Genomic DNA, 19,941 nt, shown 5'->3' with positions numbered 1-19,941 from the left:
TTGACAGAAAAACATGAAATTAGGTCATTAAATGCTTTGAACAAACAACTAATGTTGGTGTTTTTTTCAGTTGAGAGTGGCCTCTTGACAGCAACAAGGTGTCTGCACCGAGGTCATGGCAAAATCACATGGGTTCGAGTGAATAGGAAAACCACCTGAATGAGTCTGAAGCAGGAACAGAAGCATAAATAGAGAAAGGAAGTAAAATGAAAAGAAGTCCTTCTGACTGAACTTCAGCTTTATTAGCAATCAAGGTCTAGGTGTCAAGACTACAACTGTGATATTTTTTTCACAAAGTGAATGTTTGTTTTTTTTGTGGGTTACATAAGCCAACAGCATTAAATGATTATATTGAAATGTAATTCAGGTCCTAACTACAGGTTGGAATGTTTTATTCTCATTTGTTAGTTAACATTTCTATGTGCAAGCTTTTTTGTTTATTTATTTAGCACATTTGAACTAATTATACTTTTAAAAAGTGATGGTGACAGAATTGGTCACTTCAAAAAGCGGTGGGGGACATGTCTCCAGCGTCCACAGTGTGAAAGTGACACCTCCGGCTTCCAAGCATGCCGCTTCAATAAAAACATTCCACATACATAAAAGACATAAACAGTATAAGACAGCTACAGGGAACAAGACACCTCATACAGTAAAAGAGACTGCTGGAACAAAAAACAGAAAGAAATAGATAGGACAGAAATCTATAGGACAGAAAAAGTACTGTTGGATTTCATGTCCATACTATCCATGTACCATAATGATTTTAATTATTTTTTTATTGAAGAAGTGATAAAAGAGTCTATTCAAATGACGATGTGATACTCTAAACTTCCTCCCAGCTGACAGTAGTAGGAAAAGTTTCAATTAGAACTAAATGTAGCCCTCTTAGACGTTTTGATGTCTCTAAATCAGCATTAGTGGTAGATGAACTGCCAGCACAGTCTTATTTGCATTTTATTTGAAGTAGAAAAAGAAAAGAACTGAATTAGGACTCACAAAAATCTGTATACATTTCATTTGTTTTTAACTGTTCTTTCTTTGTTCTCCTTGGCTGGCTGTGGGTGGCAACAGGAGCCTTTCGATATTAAGTATATCTAAAAAGGCAATAATTCCACCAAGAGGCATAAAGTGTGAATGAACTGGACAAATACATTTAAAATAAGACAGTGAATTGCCTCTTTCTCTTTCTACTTATTAAAAGCCTGAAATGCAGGAATTCTGCCAGGCGTAAACCTCAGCGCCTGTCCAAAAACAATTTAAATTCCCCCTCCCTCCCCTTTTTCTCCCCGCTGCTCTGCAACCTGTAATTTCAAATAATGTGTTTTTTTCCCTTCACCATTTTTTCGGTTCTGGATCAGTGGATAGGCTTGCCGAATGCTGCCATTGTTTACAGTCTAATTTGAGAAGGTGGATCAGTGACCTGCATCCCAAAGCAGACATTACACCATCCCCGGTGTGGAAGACTCTTGCACAGGAGGAGCACACTGTGTAACTGCCATAATCACTAAGCAGCCGCCGCTGTTTTCTCCCTGATGCAGGTAACCCAGACAACCTGACAATGTACACAAATTAGAGGCAGGCAGGAGAATGGTATGATTAATGGTTCTCAATAAGGACCGGCCCCTGAGGAAAGGGGACTGGAGCAACGGTGCTTATAAATCCCAGGGATTCTCTGAGGCAAGGAGGAGGTGGGAGGAGGAGAAGTCGATCCAGGAGTGAAGGGGGATGCCGCACAAAGCAATGAGGAGATGCAGGACCCCTCCATATGCCATCATACAAACTCCCCATAAAGCACAGAGCAAATTTACTCAATATGGTGCAGGCTACAGTAGCTTCATTCAGTTCATACATTCTGTCCTACTGTAACATCTGTACAGCGTTGTTAATTTGTTCCAGGAGACTGGAAATGATTTGATCAATCTCTGCTGTGACAAGTGGGAGCAGAAGCCTACCTATCTATAACAGAGAAGTCCCATATCCTCCACTCACCGACTTTCTGTTGAAAAGCCTTTTCTCACTTCCAAAATTGGAAGTTTCTGTGGTCTGAACGGGGGGAACTTTACAGATTGATGCTTGAGAATATCCTCCAAATTGCAATCTGCAGTTCAGATTAAAAGATATTCTGAATTAACGCAGATGCCTGTCGTCGTTGATGTCATTTAGTGGCTGACTGGACGCGTTCAAACAGTATAAACTGATCTGCTTTTGCAGTGAGGAAACCCCTGCTTCTGTGCTGTGGACCGTTCCTCCGTTTCTCCACATCCAGGCGAAGTGAGAACAGCTCACAGCGCCAGACGGACCTGAGAGGGTTAGTGTGGACACGCAGCGGAGCGCACGACTGAGGACTCTGTACAGCGTAACTCCAACACAAATGGATATTTACGTGGCTTTGTTATCCCTTTTCTTTTTTACCAAACCAGGTAAGCACAAGCCTTGTGGCACTCTGCGATCGCAATGGGGGGATTTTGTTGCGAGTGACACGCGCTTCTTAACGTCTTTTACGCTCTTCAGTTTGCACCTTGCGCTCCAGCATGACAGTCTCTGGACTGCAGCGTATTGTTTTGTAATTACGCGCAGTTTGTAGAGTTAATATCTGAAAACAACCAGGATGCAGGTGAGTTAAAACAGACGACACCTTTTACCTCAGCGTGCGCGCACAGTGCGCCTACAGCCCGTGGAGAACACAGGTGTTGGCTGCGGGCAGAGACGGAGCATTTCAGTGGGCAGCGATCGAAATAACCTGCGTTTATTTTAACTGCGTGACTTTTTCCACAACCAGCCATTTTAAGAAGTGGAATGCACATACGCAGTCACCAAGTGTGTTTGTAAAATTAATTAGGATTTTAGTTGGGGGGAAGAAAAAAACTGTCCATTTTAATCCTCTCAGCGTGCTCTGAGCCCGCTGCTTCACTCTATCTAACCTTCATTTCTCTCTCCCCCCAGTTTTGGCTTTCGGATCAGATCAAGACTATCAGATTGATATCATCAATGAACTTGACCTGGCAAATGCCACCTATGGAATTACCCAAGTGGCGGGGCTTCACAACACCAGCAAAGCCTTCCTTTTTCGAGGTAATGCACGCACGCTGACAAATTTCTCCCACATTAGTCCCGCTGCTCAAGTTCACAAATGTCTTTGTCTTCTGTGTCATGGCTGCAGCGCGCACACACGCACGCTCTTTGTTCCATTAGTTAGTGTGAGGGGGCCACGCAGCGCCACACCTTTTGGTGTCACAGTATTAGCCGGGATGCTGAGGCAGAACACTCCGGGGAGCCTCCTCTCATAATTACTCCACATTTAATTTGTCCCAGGCAGCAGATGCTCAGGCTCTTCCCGGACTCGCTTGAGCGCGCAGCCTGTGTAGGATTTCTACAGCACTTTGACTGCTTCCAATGACATCCAGTTGTTGTGTAATCACAACAACTGGTGGTTCATGGATATCAGGTGCGTTGCAGTGTGAGGGAGCACGTAGAAAGTGACTAGAATTTTTAAATCCTTGGGGGAAAAGAAAAAAAACTAAGTCCTAATAGAGAGAAAGAGCAATGATATGACCCTGGTGAGGCTGGTTTGAGATGTGTAACCAGTGCTAGGGGACCACTTTGCTCACTTGCTTCTCTGCACTCGGAAAAGGACTGAACAATATTTGGTTCAACTTTCTTCAATCTTTCTTGTTCTGTAGTGCCCTCAGCTTCAAGCAGAGGCTGGATTCTTGGAGAGTAAAAATAGAAAGAGAAGAGGGAAGATGGGACACCGAGAGACAAGAGAGAAAGAGAAACATATCCGTCCGCCTGTAAAGAGACTTGTTATTTTAGCGATTAGTTCCTTGCTGTGTGCAGAACAACTGCAATGTGAAATCTATTCATGTGTTTGAAACTTTCTTTTATTTAGTTAGTGATTCAGTGTCATTTTTTAAAGCTTTATGTTCAAATTCTCGCTATGCGATTCACATTAAATTCTCACTGAAGAGTTTTTTTTGTCTCATGACGGTCCAATTTGGTTCCAACGTGCAATAAAATACAGTTTTGGGGAGAGACACTGAGTCTTTTCTACTTTCCTGGCATGAAAATATTCAAATTCAAAGATACTGGCATAAAGACAAATAGCTTGAATCCCAAATAAGCAGCACTGGGTGTTGAGACTCATATGGTGGAGGGGTAGTGTTTTGTGTGCGTGTGTGTGTGTGCGTGCATGTGTGCATGCGGTTCTATTTTCTAGAGTGCTTGGCTCGGTGTGCCACTGGCTCTGTATGAATGAAGGCAGGACAGCTTGGCCGACTCTGCCGAGGTGAAGCTATCCAAGATTCAAGGCTGGAGGCCATGCAGGATACACAACCTCACTTTTTATTTGATACACACACACACACACACACACACACACACACACACACACACACACACACACACAGAGAGACACACAGAGACACACAGAGACACATGCCCACACACACTCCTAGTCCAAGATACTCTCCCTATGGTTCCAGGCTCCCAGGATCGACATGCAGCCGCCAGATAGTGTGGGAAATGGGAGGCTAATCCGGTGGGGAAAACTGGACCTGCAAGTGCTGGAGAGGAGGCATGTGTCGTGACCTATTTACAATCCACCCTTGTGCTGCTTTCATGGCCCTGTAACCCAGATGGCTCCAAAGAGCAGGCAAAGTTGCTTTTTACAAAGAGTCGAGAAGTTGATGCACTAATAAGTGACAGCGACAAACAGTCCATGATTAGCCGTCTAGTCGGAGCTGTACAGGAGCCTCTGTGGCTGATTGGGTCAGTGATTGTTCAAGATGATTTATGTGTTGTGTATGCAATCACATTGTGCACTGAGCTCAATGCCATATTTCTTCTGTTTGATTGCATAAATTGCAAGGAACATATTGTGATGCGTTTGAAATGGCTTGAAAAAAGGGCAATGCGGTGTTCCAATTAGTGTCGATTTCACTGTGAGAGAGAGAGGAGGGGGCTCTGGCATGTGTCTTTGGCTGGACACGGGGACCAGCCTCTCCAGTCACCCAGTTAGCCAGTGATTTACAAACAACAGATGGTTTGCATTAGAAAATAGATTTCAGCACCACTTCTCTTACGTTTACACCAGGATGAAGCACCAGTGCTCTTCATGAAAGCCAGTTTATGGAGAGCAGATGAGAGCAGCCTCTACTCAAAGGTCCCGATCTGGATCTGGATGTGATCCAACCTTGTGATGAAAAGAAAGAAATGAGCTAATGTAATCCCCCACTGTGCACTGATAGCAGGGAACAAAACAATGCTGTTTGTATATTTGTTATACAGTAGTTGATACTGTTCATCAGCAGGTTTCCTTACATTGTGGGAACTTCTGTAATGTATTTAATAAAGTTAGTGTGTCAACAAAGCTGCTGACCTAGTTTCTCATCCTACATTGGAACCCAGATTGTCAGCCTCATTACTCAGACCCCCCTCGGTCCCAGTGTTGATTTAGATCTAAAATTCCTCTAATGGTGATTATCAGTTTGTATTGTGGTATCCCACTGTGGGTCTGTTGACCAGACCAGTGAAATATCTCAACTTCAATCACATGCTGGTGCTTCAATCACACAAGGTTTTCCTCATCAGACAGCTAAAGGCAGCCCAGTAGTCAGGATAAAATGTTGGTAGCTGACATTTCTGCAAACCACAAATACTTAAATTCTGTACTGGCTGTGCACTGTATTGTAATTTCTACAAACGTGTCATCACATTGAGATTGCATGTTTATACTGGACTTCCGGGAGGTGGAGGGGATGGCTGTGGAGTTGCAGGCATCAAGGCTGTCCAGCCAGGGACCACAGTATGAATCTGCATTTTAACAAGTGTGAAACCACTGGATAGATTTGACAAAGGACCACAGCGTTCTAACATTTGTAAATTTGACACCACTGGATATCTATGGATATATTTGACAGGAAGTTTGGACATCTCCAGCCATGTTTGCGGTGACCAAAACAGACATTTTAAGCCAAACCATAATGTTTTCCAAACCATAACCTAGTGGTTTTCTTTTTGCCTTAACCTAAGTAGAGCATAGGCACTGCATTGTGACATGAGAAAAAAATAAAATAAAACTGAGCCAAGAGAAATGTAAAGTTGCAACATTAAGAAACGTACAGTTTATCTGTTCTTTTGCAGGAACATACTTTGCCAGCATTTGTTCTGTTGATTACTTTGGCTAAAAGGCTGCTCAGTTTTTAGAAAAACATGTACAACATTTAAAAAAAATATACCAATAAATATTTGATGCATTACCATGAAATTTAGTGCAGACATTCTTGCCTTCCAGAGAAGGCTCACTCTGACTTGACTTACGTTCAGCTGAAAACATTTAGCCCTAGAGCCCCTGTGCATAACAAGGTAAGGCTTAAAAAGAAGTCTTCAGGGGTCCACTTGGTTGATGGTCTGAGGCTAAATTCGGGTCCTCAGTCAGGCTGTGTCCAAATTATATTCAGTTAAATTTGGTCAGGCAGGGTCCCCTTGTAATTCTGCTGGTTTGGGGTCTGTAGTCGAGTGCATGAAAGCAGACTTGCGAGTCGAGACCAGGTGCATCATGTTCATCACAGGAGAAAAATGTGTTTTTGACTCAAAGCCAGGAGTGTGAAATGTGAAATGCAGAGTGAATGGACATGTATTGAAACTCCTTTCAACTGTGATTGCTCATGTATTGGTGCCATATCATGCTGCTGTCAGTTTTGGTGTTCGTGTCTTGATTTGGATGTGTGCGGGCTGACCTCATTTTAAATAGCATCTAATTATCCTCTGGTCTGTTTGAACAGTCTCACTGTCCTTGGATTCCTTTCGAATCATCAGTGCTTCTTTTTTTGTAAATGTATTTATGCTTTCATCATATTGGAGTAGGTTTCCATGGGTCTGTTGCGGCCGGAAGAAGAGCTTGAGACTGAAATGTCATGTGGAGGTAATAAATGTTCATGGCAGCATTATCTGCTGTGCAGACCTTCATAATGTTGTTATGGATGAAACAATAGGTTATATTAAAAGTTGAACAAAGCTCTTTGAGCAACCGAGTCCGTCTTTGTTGAGCTGAGTCTCAGATATCCTAAAATGACCACCATACAGAGGATAAAGCCTTTTGATTTAGGTAACAGCGTGACCTTTTCCGTAATGCCAAACTCAGGGCACTCTTTAAATTGTTTTGCACCACTGTATAAAGACAAACATCTCAGAAGAGAAAAGTTTTCTCTTCATTTGTCATCCATCCAGCCATTTTATTTCCCACTGTGTCATGGATCTTTCAGCTTCACAGGACTGTTGGTATGGAGACTTGTATTTCCAAGTAATATTCCTTAATTTCTTTCATTTGAAATTGCTCTTGCCTTTGTACCATAACAGCATTCTGACAATTGAAACCATTATTTAAAAAAAAAAGCCTGTTATGATAGTTGATTATTTATGGGTTATTTGAATTGTATGAACTCTGTTAGGATCAACAGAAACTTGCACAACATGTTGCAGATCCAGCTATCTGTGAACCTGTCAGGTCAGTATAGATCCCTCCGTTCTTCATTGGCTCTCTTTCTCAAAATCATTAATGTTAAACAGTTAAAGGGTAACAACAAATGCATCCTTGATCCTGATATCCCTGAAATCTATAGACACGCCTCCTATCAGCCTTTTAGGCCAATTATGCTTCACATATAACAACTCTGCAGTCTGGTTCTAGGACCGAAATGGTCCGTAATTAACGTTTAATCGACCCTTCTGTCGATTCCTATCAAAACTTTTTTCCAACCTCATTTAAAGCCGAAATCCACTTTGAAACACCTCACCACAGCTCAATGAAGTGGATACACATTGCATTTCTCGGTCCATCTTTTGTTTAAAATGCGTATTTTGTCGTTAAGATCTGGCCAAAGGTAAGCATGTCAAGCTTACATTGGGATATGTCCAGTGAACCATGGAGTTTTTATTGCAGACAAAATGTCTAAAACATCAGTAACAGATGTCAGGTTTGGTGTCAGAGTTTTTTTTCTAGTTCTGACACTCTGCATTGATGTTTAAAAACAACAGAGAGAAATTCTTAGTAAGAAAGGAAATGCCAACCCGAGTGAAAAATGGACCAGAGCACAATGCGGCAACAAAGACATGTTTTGAGACTTTTAAAGAAAAAGGGTGAGAGTTTTAGTTGACTATGAACTCTGGCTCGTTGTTTGTTTTCCTTTGAGACAAAAATTAGTTGAAAGCTTCTTGTTGTCAAAAGCCATTGCAGGAAATGTATGAAATCATTCATTAATCTATAGCTTGCTGAGGTAGTTTGAGGCAAAGCGCATATTTAAACTGTAAAATACAACATTCAAAGGAATGGTCCAACATTTTGACAAATGGGTATAATCGATTACTTGTCATACCAGTCTCGTATCTGTTTGTTTAGTATGAAGCCAAAACATGGAGAAGCTCACTAATGAACAATTATCTCATTTTCTTAATCTGTTCAACAATTACAAGGGCTTTTTGGGTCAGCTTGTTGTTTACACATTAAGTTTTTGTACTGATTCAACAAACAATATGTTTATTAGTGAGATTTAGAGGGGCTTTTACCTCTTTAGCCATTTCTCATGTTTCTAGTCTTAATTATAAGCTAAATTAACTATATCCTTAGTCCAGCTTCATACTGCACAGACAGCTATAGTATAAGAGTGGTACCAAGCGTATCATCTAACTCTTGGCATGAAAGGAAAAAGGCATATTTGCTTCACTCATGTAATTTCTTGAATGCATACCTAAGATGTTGTCGGCAATCAAATTGTAGTTGTAAAGAGTGAAATTACTGGTTACATACATAGACATACTGATTAAAATTTCATCATTGTTGCTGCTGTGAAAAGGTGTTGCTTTCCTTGATTGTGTTTGAGGTTTGTCCAAACTGCAATAATGCAAATTTCTCTCTCTCAAAGTGTAATACTGACCCGCAAAGAAGAACTGCAAAAGTGTCCAAATCTAGACGATGAGTAACTAATATCTTGAGCTGGGCATTGTTTTGAAGATTAGAAGTACATTGATCAGTGCCCTTAAAGTACAGTGAAGCAAAGTGATCGCCATTTCATTAGACATCAGCGTACAAAAAGGAGTGAATGCAAGTAATAAAAGACTGGAGAAGATTTCATACTACTTTGTACCGGTTATTTTGGTCCATATATTGGAGGCATTGAGTAGCAATACACATCCATACTTACGTGGAAACAAAGTCAGTGGATTGTATCCACCCTTTATGAATAAGTCAACAAATCCTGCTTCACATGAAAAGCATACCAGTTATACAGGATATACTAAACTACTGAGATCTGACTCTAACCTTTTTAAAAATGGTGCTTTCTCTGGCTAATTGGGACTTGCCTCGCTAAGGTTTGCCTCACTGTGACAATCGAAAGGCAGTAGTTTCTTGTTCCACTGACTGTCTCCTGATAAAATATAATTTTGCCAATTATTTTCCTAATTATAAGCCATGTGCTGCAGCTACGATGAATATCAAGAAAGTCAGTTCATAGTTTATAACACCATTACTTTAACTCTCCCCACCTGACAATGTGAAGTGGTGGTTGTGCAGTTGCACTGTAGATTTAAGCCAGAATTTGAAGACAGGAACTTGCAGAGCATTTCAGATTTTCCTCTACGCCACAGAGAGCAGAGTGGTAATACAGAGGTCATCAGAGGTCTCCAATGCAGCATCTTTTCTGGACCAGTTCACAAGTGGCTGCAGCTGCCTCTTCTGTTGTGCAACCCTACTTGTTGTAGGAGAAATTATATACTGTGAAAGCCGAAATAGGTGTGTTATAAACAACAAAATTGGCGGCTCTGAAATCACTCAATTTCTGCCATTGCTCACAGACGAAAAGAAATACTGAATGGTTATTTAACAAGGGGCCTCCAGGGCCGCCAGCACTTTATTAATGGCAGGACACAGACAGTAATCAGTTGCTGTCTTTCCACTCTGCCCCCTAAAACCAGGAACACAGGAGTTAGACAACATAATGTCAACACTCAAAACTTCAATTATCAACACTGCTACAGAGGTGAGCTGTGTCAGGGCGATTTAACCAAGGTCAAAATTTTATTTGTCACATTTGAAAAGATGTTTATTTAACTGGCAGGGCTGCAAAGAGGCCAAATAAACTGAACCCAAACTACAAGAGCACTGGCCAATCAAACCTATGCGTCATGGGCAGACATCTGAGAAACAATGCTATTATTAACACTTATGTAGCCTTATTAACACATAATAATGTTAATAAGCATCTTTTAGGAACTCATAAGGGCTTTTCACCTTTTAATTGAAGCGAAAATAATCTAAGCAAAAATCCCATGAAAAGGACAAAACCATTTGTCCGTCTCAATACTTTCCAACTTCAAAACCTTGTCTGTGCCTCAGGAGGTAGAGTGGGTTTTCCTATGATCACATGGTTGACAGTTTGATCCCCATTTGTTCCTACTGAAGATATACAAACAGGTCACAAATACTGTGGTTTGCTTTTTTAAAAAGTAATTTCCCATCACAGCTGACGCTGTAGTTTTGAGTTACACAAACAGAAGTAAATAATGCATCTTTGAGGTCTTTTTTCTGATTAATTCAAACACCTGCACTATTATGATAAAAAATTCAGGACAGGAATCTTTTTTTTTTGGTTTGTTCATACTAATAACATTTTTTATTTTTATTATGACACAAAAACTGGTTTAAAAAACATCCAAATAGTGAGAACAGTCAGGCATCTTTGATTGTAAATCAGTCAATTGCACATCCTAATTAAGGTTAGAGGATACAGGTCTTCATTTTCCTTGTTATTTTATGTATTGTTATGTCCTGCTTTCCAGCATGATTAAGGATTGATGCCATTTCTTAGTATTTTAAACCATTGCTCATGAACCTATATGCAATTTTCCTACATTTTGTATTGCAGGTGTGCTGCCCATTTTTTCTCCTCGCTGCTCAGCCATATGCACTCAATGCACGGATGAAACATTGTGTTGATACATCTGTGCAGGCAGGGATTATGAAGGTCAACATTTCTGAGTGAAGGTGGCTGCTACTAGGACAGGCTACTAGGAATTGTCCTTGTGCTACTGATCAATCTGGGTTTGCTATATGATGCTTTGGCCATATGGACAAAACTTTTGATTATGATCAATTTGTTATTGGTTTGGATATTTCATGGGATTTTCTTACACTAAAAGAAATAGAATATAATCTGTATGTCCTGTATAACCTGCTCACTACTACTTTGATTATCACTTCCATGGTTCATTCAAAAAGTCCATTATTGAAAATATATTAACACATGAAAGGTATTTTTTTGTGCAGCTACAATGGAGCCAGATAGAAGAAATTATGTCTTATATTAAAAATTGATCTAAAACATCAGCAGTAGACAGGTTTTGTTGTCAGTCCCTCATTGTGTACCAGTCATACAAGAAACACTAATACCAATTTCTATAGTCACAGGATCAGAAAGTAGACCCCAAAGTGTGCTGGGTTTTGAGGAAGAGGCAGTTTTCACTTTTCTCCTCAGCCAGCAAACAGAATGATAAGTATCACTCTCTCCACTTGTACATAAAGGCGAGCTGGGGATGGTACACTGCGAAATCTCACCATGAAATATGAATAGATGGAGCAGGTTGAGGTTGGGTCTACAGAAGGGGATCCAGGAAAGAACTTTGTTGATGCCTTTTTTGACCAAAAGTTCCTGGTAACAAAACTTCAGTCGAGACCAGTAAATCCCAATGAAGGTACTGCAAGTATCTATTAACAATAGATATATTTTGATATTTTAGATTTCAATTTTGTCATTTAAGGTCATATTGATATTACAGAGCTTGCAGAAAGGTGCAGAATAAAAGTATCTCAATTTTACAATGTTTTGAATGATTGATTTGATGTCTGTAATAATTCTGACAGTTGGTTTCAGCTTCTAACAAGTTGTAATAATGATGGTCTCTAATTGCAGATGGGAGAAATTGTTCCCTGAAGTTTCTAAGACCGAATTGATGCAGGGCAGAGTGATAACTGCTGATTACAATGATTACTGTCATCGAATACACTGAATAGAAGAGCTCCTAATTATCTGTAATGGTGTATATTTTCATCTCTGTCACCTCCCAACCACAAGGGACTGTGTTACAACTCCGATCTGATATCAGAAGATGTGAGTGTGGAAAAGCTCGATGTACCTGGCTTCACGTGTTATAGGGCTATTTTACCACCAGCACCAAATGGGTTGTAAATTCTACATTTACACACTTAATCAGCAGTTTACTGATGTGGAAAAAGAATTAAAAAGATGCTGCCTCTACTGTCAGATTGATGTCTCAAGATCTGGCAGACTTTTGTGAAAATCGATAGACATCTTACCCTTGACCCAGGGATCCATTTATTATATAGCAATGGTGAAGTAGGACACAGATATAAGACAGGATCCCACAGAGTCTAGATGCTAGTGGAGAAAAGACAGCAGGTGTTTGATGAAAACTTGAAGTTGAACCTCACCGTCATACTGGTGATGGGGCCTAATACAAAGACAGAATGACATTCTTTTTTTAAGAATTACAATTCTTTAGATTGCAAAGATATCTAAAAAAACGCATCAAGGGACTGATTGGTCTGACGAACGTGGGCAGAGAGATCCCAGTCAGATATGGTGACGGAATTGTGAATGTAGAAATTCAGTCATTATCTACTTACCCCCATGCTGATGGAAAGTTGGGTGAAGTTTTGCAGTTCACAAAACATTTCTGGAGCTTTAAAGCAAAACAGAGTCGCAGCATTCGCTTAAACAACCAAGGTAGATGGGGGACTTGTTTTAAAACTTAAAAAACAAAACAAAAAAAAAACTTGGGGTGAGTAGATAATGACTGAATTTTCATTTTTTGGGTGAAATTATCTCTTAAACTTTGAACTTTGAGGCTCTACTTATACCTCTAGCATCAGTTTGGCATTTGCAGGGCCAGAAACAGAACCATGCTCTGTGTTATAACTACGTGTTAACTTGATATAAGTTACCTTACTTACAGAACAAAAAAAACAAATTGACCTTGACACTTCTCACAGGGGACTCAGGCATTTCTGCTCTCTATAGTAAGACACTAGAGGGGTACCTCCAGTAATGATGCTAGCACAGTAGCAACAGCAAGTACGGTGACATACTTAAAAGGTCCCATATTATACTGTTTTTCATCAATTTCACACAGCTGTCAGAGGTCCAACAACACTGTATTCGAAATGTATTGCCCCAAACCCATCCTGGTCCTGAATGTCAGCTGTCTAAAAGTCGCTCAAGTGAGCTCTACTGAGAGCAGGCTGTTTCTGTGCCTGCACCTTTAATGCTAATGAGCTCCGTCTGTCAGCGCCTGCCCTGCCTGCTACACGCCCCTCTCAGGGAGAGGATGCCGCTGACGCTAGCGGAAGCATGCGCTAATGTTTACGGTCAATGTGTCGCTATGGCTCGCCGAGATGCTGTCGTTCAACTGGTTGTATAAGCTTAATAAGCCAACACTCAGGAATTTGTGTGTTGTCCACCATTACATGAGAGACTCCCCACTCCCCAACACAACCACCCGGCTCCCATCCAACACTGACCTGCAACAGGTAACATCTAAAAACAGCTAGCGAAAGCTGTGTTTGTCTCCAACACAGTCTCCAAACTCTTGGACACTGTTCGCATAGTCTCTGTCTCCAGTCTGCACGTTTCCAGACTTTTTACCGTGACAACCAAGCTCCCTCGTAATATTATTAACATTAAACTCGCTTCAAACGCCGACGCATAGCGGACCGAAGCGGAGCTAACTAGTTAGCCAATTTCAAGCTGACGTCACCATACTCGTAGGCAACTGTAAATACTATCAACACGTGGCGACACTTACCTGTGGCTCGGGTGCAGCTGCTGGGTCCCGTATGGTTGGGACTGATCCTTTTACGAGGGTCAGTGTCGAGGCAAAGCCAGCTTTGTACTGACCCTCGTTACTGAAGCAGTCCGATGTGAAGCGGTTAGCACACACAAACAGACTCACACGAACCGTAGCCGGCACGTTGTCGTTAAAAATGAAACGCAACCACTGTCTCTTCTGTTCTTCAGTAGCTGGGACAGAATATAGGCACTTATGTTGATTTTTACAACCAACAACAGAGCAATTTGCGTGTCTAGCTCTGAGCGACGACATTGCTAAACACTGCTATCTTACCGCTGGACACACCGAACTTCACCTCGGGGATGAACGCCCCCCTCTCGGATATCTCCGGGGAGAGGGGGGCGTGTTTTCGCGCAGAGGAGCCCGGCCTATGAGCTGAATCTGAACAGCTTGTAGGAGCCTCGTTTTACCAGTGGGTGGGCTGCAGAGACCATGCAGGACTCGTTTGCTTTCCTCATCCTGGGAGTTGGTAGGCTCAGGGAGGACCAGTTTATATATGTAGAGACCAGAGAAAACGTGTTTTTCATAATATGGGACCTTTAAAGCTTAGGGCCTCTGACTAGACTGCTGTATTTCATGCACTGGTAACGAAAACAGGCTTGTATTTGACATGCAGATACTGTGCAAAGGGAAAAAAAAATCTCATAAAAACAATCTTGGGTTGACATGCTGTATATGAACCTCATAGAAATGGAAGTAAAGGCAAATAAGCTGCTGTTTGAAAAACAGTAATCAGGACCACAGCTGAGTGGACAGCTCCGCTTCAGGCTCACTGCTGTAACTGTGCATTCACACACACCAACACAAGGTATTAGACACTGACAGTCTCTGGCCTGTCATGAAACTGTAAGTAATTTGAATTCTCTGGACTTTGTTTTTTTCTGATTTAGCAGCCATACTACACACAAGGAAGTAGTTAATTCCCTGGGGCAGAGTTTGTTTCCAGAGTAAAGACTAACACTGCATTTTCCACATTGTGTTATGCATTGTTGAAACTCTTTTAATACCACAGTGATGCCTGAGCTGGCAAGACAGATTGGCATTGTGTTCCTGTATCAAGGCTGGATGCCATCCCAACGCCTTCTGCAGATTAGTGAACAACTCTATGCTTCTGTATGTGCGGGCATTTAAAAGAGCACAACTTTCTCTCGTCGGGATGTTGCTCGTATTGTCACCAGAGGACATTTGCATGTTGAGATTTTCTCAACTTTCCCCTGCAGTGCTACTGAGCACCTTTTAAAGGCTGTGCCGGGCTGCAACGCCAGGTCCTATTCACAATGAATAGCAGACTATGTCACTGTCCTGTTGTCATTTAATGTACGTGCTGTTTTTGCTGCAAAACGTGGATCCGAATGATGAACACATTAACTGTTGCAGAGGCTCTTTTGATTTAGGTGCATCTTCAATGCCGCTGCATGAATCAAAGTTCCATTTCACTGCTAGTTTTCTCTTAATAGATTTGGTAGTGTTTCAACCTTCATCAAAACTGCTGACAGATTTCTTGCCAACCCAGAGCTACTGTATATAAATCAATATGAACACTCAGTGGCCCATTTTGGTACTAACTGGGACATTATCCATCGACTCTGGAGTAGTGATGGAGTTCACGATTGAATTAAATGCTAGTTCAGCCTCTCCACAGATTTTTGACAGTTAATCAAAAGACAGCTGCCTTGAAAAAAATAAAATGTTGGCCTTTGTGTCCTTTTAGTTTTACAGATTTACCCTCGGGGTAACCAAGGAGGGTAGAAGGTTAACAAGACAGCCTGATAAATCGACGTCTCACCAAAGGTTTCCTTTCTTCTGAGCATATCAGCACTGAGCATGTTACTCCTGTTATAGAAAGTCAAAGTATGCCAATCTTTGATGTGCTCCGGTGAAATGTTATCGTGTTTGTGTCAGGCGATTGGGCAGGCAGAAGGTTTGGCTCCACTCGAACGGATCTGTCTGTTCTCTCACGTTGGAGCTGAGACTAAGCTGCATGTAACAGAATGAAAAGGGAAAATGGCAAATTAAAGAACCGAATATAGCCCTGAGTTGCAGATGCTGCCATAAAATTAGACAGTAGGTGGTTTCAGAAGTGGAAATAGGTGATGACACATTTTAGAAATCTAGATAAACACCAGTACAGCAGCAGAGCAACGTGACCGAAACAATTATTCTATGTCATTCCAGGCTGCACCATTCCTGCAGGTTTGGAGGGAGTTGGTTAGAAACTGAGAGGTTTCAGTAAGGTCTCATTCTTTCCTGCATCCATGTTGTTGCTATTTATACCTCCGCCCCTCTGACTGCAGAGCAGAGCTGGGTTGCATATGTCACAGATATTAGAGAGAAAGCCCCATTCCGGCAGGCCCAGGAGGCTGTGGGCAGTTCACAGGCTGCGAGGAGCTAAGCCAGGCTACGACTCTAAAGTCTACGGCGCACAATCCCAGCTGCTGAATCCGATGGAGGCTATCAAACCTTTCATCTTTTATGTATAAGCTTCCTGGCTGTTCTACTACTGGAGGAGGCGAGACACTGGTCCCACCTCACAGGAACCTCGGCGGAATTATTCCATTTGAATTATTCATTGTACATGAGGGTGATATCTTTTAAAGGGACAGATGTGTCTCTATTGCCACCCTGTTGTCAAATTAAAGGCACTGTAGAGGATCAATGGCAGGATGTGAGTGCTTTCAGTTGAATGAGGGAAACATGATCTCATCTGGCACACCCAGACCTAAAATCCATGTAATTGGTCTAGACCATCATGGTCTCCTGGGACCAGGACCAACAGTGAAGATTTACTGTGAATGTTCTAATTCTGGCATTGAAGCCTTACAGGGAAGCTGCCTTCTGTAGTTTTGGCCTCAAATTGTGGACCTCTCTCCTTCTATTACCATCTGTTGAGGGTTTTTAAAGCTCCTTTGTTATGTAACATTGAACTCATTACAGTGTCCCCAGAGTCTTATTTAATGCGACCACTAGAAGTCTCCCAAATCAGAGATTTTCTAATGTAGTGCAACCTGCAGGTTGACATTTGTGTTTCAGGGATAAATGTCTCAACAAACTGACAAACTTGATAATTATGCTATTTAGTGCAGACATTCATGGTGTTTTTGAGCTTCAGGATTTCCAACAGTTTGATTTATGCCCAAATCCCTGCACAATTACTTACATTTTCTGTTTGTGTTCAGTTTATTTTGCCTAATCCTAACTAGCTAGTTTATTTTTACTTATCCTAACAAACTCGTTTTATTTGACAAATCCTAACAAACTTTTTGAGTAAGTATTTTACTTGGACCGCGACTATTTGACAATATTAATAACATTCCAAATGTCAGTGCTCTTTGTATTTTTTTTTTACAATCTTTTAATTCAGCAAATATCTTTCCAGACTCAAGTTCGTTTGATGGGTGTATTTTTAAGATTGCAGTCTGTCTATAGTTAGTTCTTAGCATTGCAAGGCATGTGGTTGTAGAAAATGCAATTCTTCCTGCTCATCCTGGTGTGCTGCACACACATGCACAAACACATACGCAGTAAATAGTTACAGCTTTAATAATAACACCACATGTTGAAGCTCCCCACAGAGTTTACTGCACAGAGGGATGCTGGATTGCTGGCTGCTTTAACGATTCCTCTATTCTATTTTTACGAGTTAGACAACAGCGAGCTGTGCTGTTTTGTTTATATTTTGCAGCGCCCTCAGATTTTTCTCTTATGAACAATGCAGATTTAAATTTGACCGTCTGGAAAAATAGTTGGGATGGTGAATTATCACACACTCCCTGCTCCCTCTAAAGTCTGTCTCATTATCACACGGAGAGAAATGTCACCTATGATACGACGTGCTCATCTTTAAATCCTCGGCTGCATGACGGGAAACTGGCACAGTAACCCTCAGCGTGGAGCAATTAAACTCTGTCTGTTTATCGCAAGCCATGCGTGGAAGGTGCAAGAATGAGCCTTCAGCACCTTCCTATCTCCATCAGAAATCTGATATAATTAGCCCTTTTTTGTCCTGCCTGGAGCCATTGTCTTTGTTTTGATGGTATCACAGTCACACTGTAATTGCATTCACTTTCACTCTGGTGGCTTTATAACCTATCATAGATTGGAATTGGAATTTGTTCTGTTACGACTAATTACAGCTAATGATATTTTGTTGCCGCTTGGACATGATGGTAGGCGTTGCATTCTACACCAGCAACCAAAACTCAATTATCAACAAAAAGAATGTCGGAAATTGCATTAGCCATTTGAGTTTGCTGTTGCACTTTGGTGTGTTTTCACTATATAGATTACCAATAAATCCTAGTGTTAAGAATCATAATGACAGCTAGAAGTTTTACCTCAATAACCCCCTAATTACTGCTAAAGAAGTAAGGAACTAGTTTTACACTAATTAAGGTCTTAATATGCTTTGCTCAATACGGGCCCTTTAATGGTGCCACTTAAACTATTTCACTAGTTTGACACTTACTAACCCACACAAGATGTACTAAGAACTTACATAAGACCAAGACCCCCCTGTAGAATGGGGAAGATATAATAATAATAATTAAAAATTTAATGTAGAGTGATTTGGACACTATTAACGCTTGCAGTTGTTACATTAGAATATATGTTATTAAAGCAACATTATGTAGAAATTGGCATTTTGTGCGATTTTGCCCATAATGTTGATTTAAGACAGAATAACTATTCTTGTGGTACTTATAAGACCCATACTGAGCAGTAATAGTTATTGACCCAGTAATTATAGAATTTGGTCATGTGGAATAAGGCATTAATAAGTGCTTTATAATAACTAATAAAAAGCCAATATGCTACTAACATGCATGCTAATAAGAATGCTAAGTGTACCTTAATATAAAAGATAACCATAAATGAGCATTCTTCAATATATGTTTTCCTATTTAAAAACCTAAAAAATATGGTACAACTCATCCCTAGTACAGGTACAGAGCTAAAGCATGTTGGGATTTGGCAGCGCTGGGCTCATCTCCCACAATGTGTTCACGGTACTTTTATGTATTAACTGTCAACACCAACAAGCTGGTTTCCAGGACAACTATGACACCACCGCGGCTGCGCCTCGCTGGTGGTAATTTTCCGTAACATACCTGAGCAAATGCTGAGCATATCGCCGATGCCATGTGAACTCCTTGCCAGACCAATCTGGCAGATTTTCATGTTTAAAGTGCAAATGAAACTTCACATGCCTTTAGGGGCTGGGAAAAGTTTAACCACTGCTGGGTCTCATAAAACAGTTTCAGACAGGAGGGAGGCGCTCACCACTCACACCTCTTCGTGTTTCCGCAACAGTGAGGCTGACAGGTATGGATTTATGAGACGTTAGCTACATATACTGGTTGTCAGACTAATGCAGCATCCTTTTATACTCCTTGGTGTTCATGATAGTCACGGTGTCATTCTTAGCTTAAAGGGGTATGTGTGGGTGCATATCTATGTGTTTTGTGCTGGGTGCTGTTTAAAATGTATGAGGTGCCATTAATTAAAAACTTAGGAAGCTATTGCGCTAACAAGAATCAAGGTCGAAATGGGCGCAGGTTGTCTCGTTTTTCTTCTGAGAGGAGGCCCACAGTGTCAGGCTTTGAAACCCTTCTGTGAAAGGGTGCAGCTTCTGTGAATATGAATGCGCCCAGTTGTCGGTCAGAAGAGCCTGACCGATACAGGATGGAGATGTTTGTTTTTCCCATGAAAATAAGTGCATATTGTTTTATTGCTTTTTGTCTTTGCTCTCCTTTCTTTCTCATAGCTCCCTGATATGAGTGTCTCTCCATACACTCTGAGGTATAAGAGATGATGGAATCCGTTACAACTTATTGATAACGTGACCCACGGTACAATTCTGAGAAAGGCAGGACTGTAGATTCTGCTGCTAGTGAACTGTAATGCAACATTTAAAGCGCATACACGATGTGTCTTCATCTAATCTTAACTAGGCCGCTAGAAACAGTGCAATAGGCAGGCAATGTTGATTTGTGTCCAGACAGGTCGAGACTGCAGATG

At 41.2% G+C, this 19,941-nt stretch overlaps 1 protein-coding gene across 1 annotated transcript in view; it reads left to right on the top strand.

Annotated features, from left to right (window-relative positions):
• The first annotated feature begins 2,374 nt into the window (after positions 1-2,374).
• The window catches only part of LOC140994255 (protein kinase C-binding protein NELL1-like), a 255,459-nt gene continuing 237,892 nt past the window's right edge, over positions 2,375-19,941 (top strand). The window contains exons 1-2 of the mRNA XM_073463824.1: positions 2,375-2,423; positions 2,947-3,075. Of these exons, the coding sequence (XP_073319925.1) occupies positions 2,375-2,423; positions 2,947-3,075 (178 nt within the window). The remainder of the gene's footprint in view (positions 2,424-2,946; positions 3,076-19,941) is intronic.

Source organism: Pagrus major, chromosome 4 (assembly GCF_040436345.1).
Source record: "Pagrus major chromosome 4, Pma_NU_1.0".
NCBI lineage: Eukaryota > Metazoa > Chordata > Actinopteri > Spariformes > Sparidae > Pagrus > Pagrus major.
Note: the sequence above shows the minus strand (reverse complement) of the source record. Positions and strands in the feature narration are given on the sequence as shown.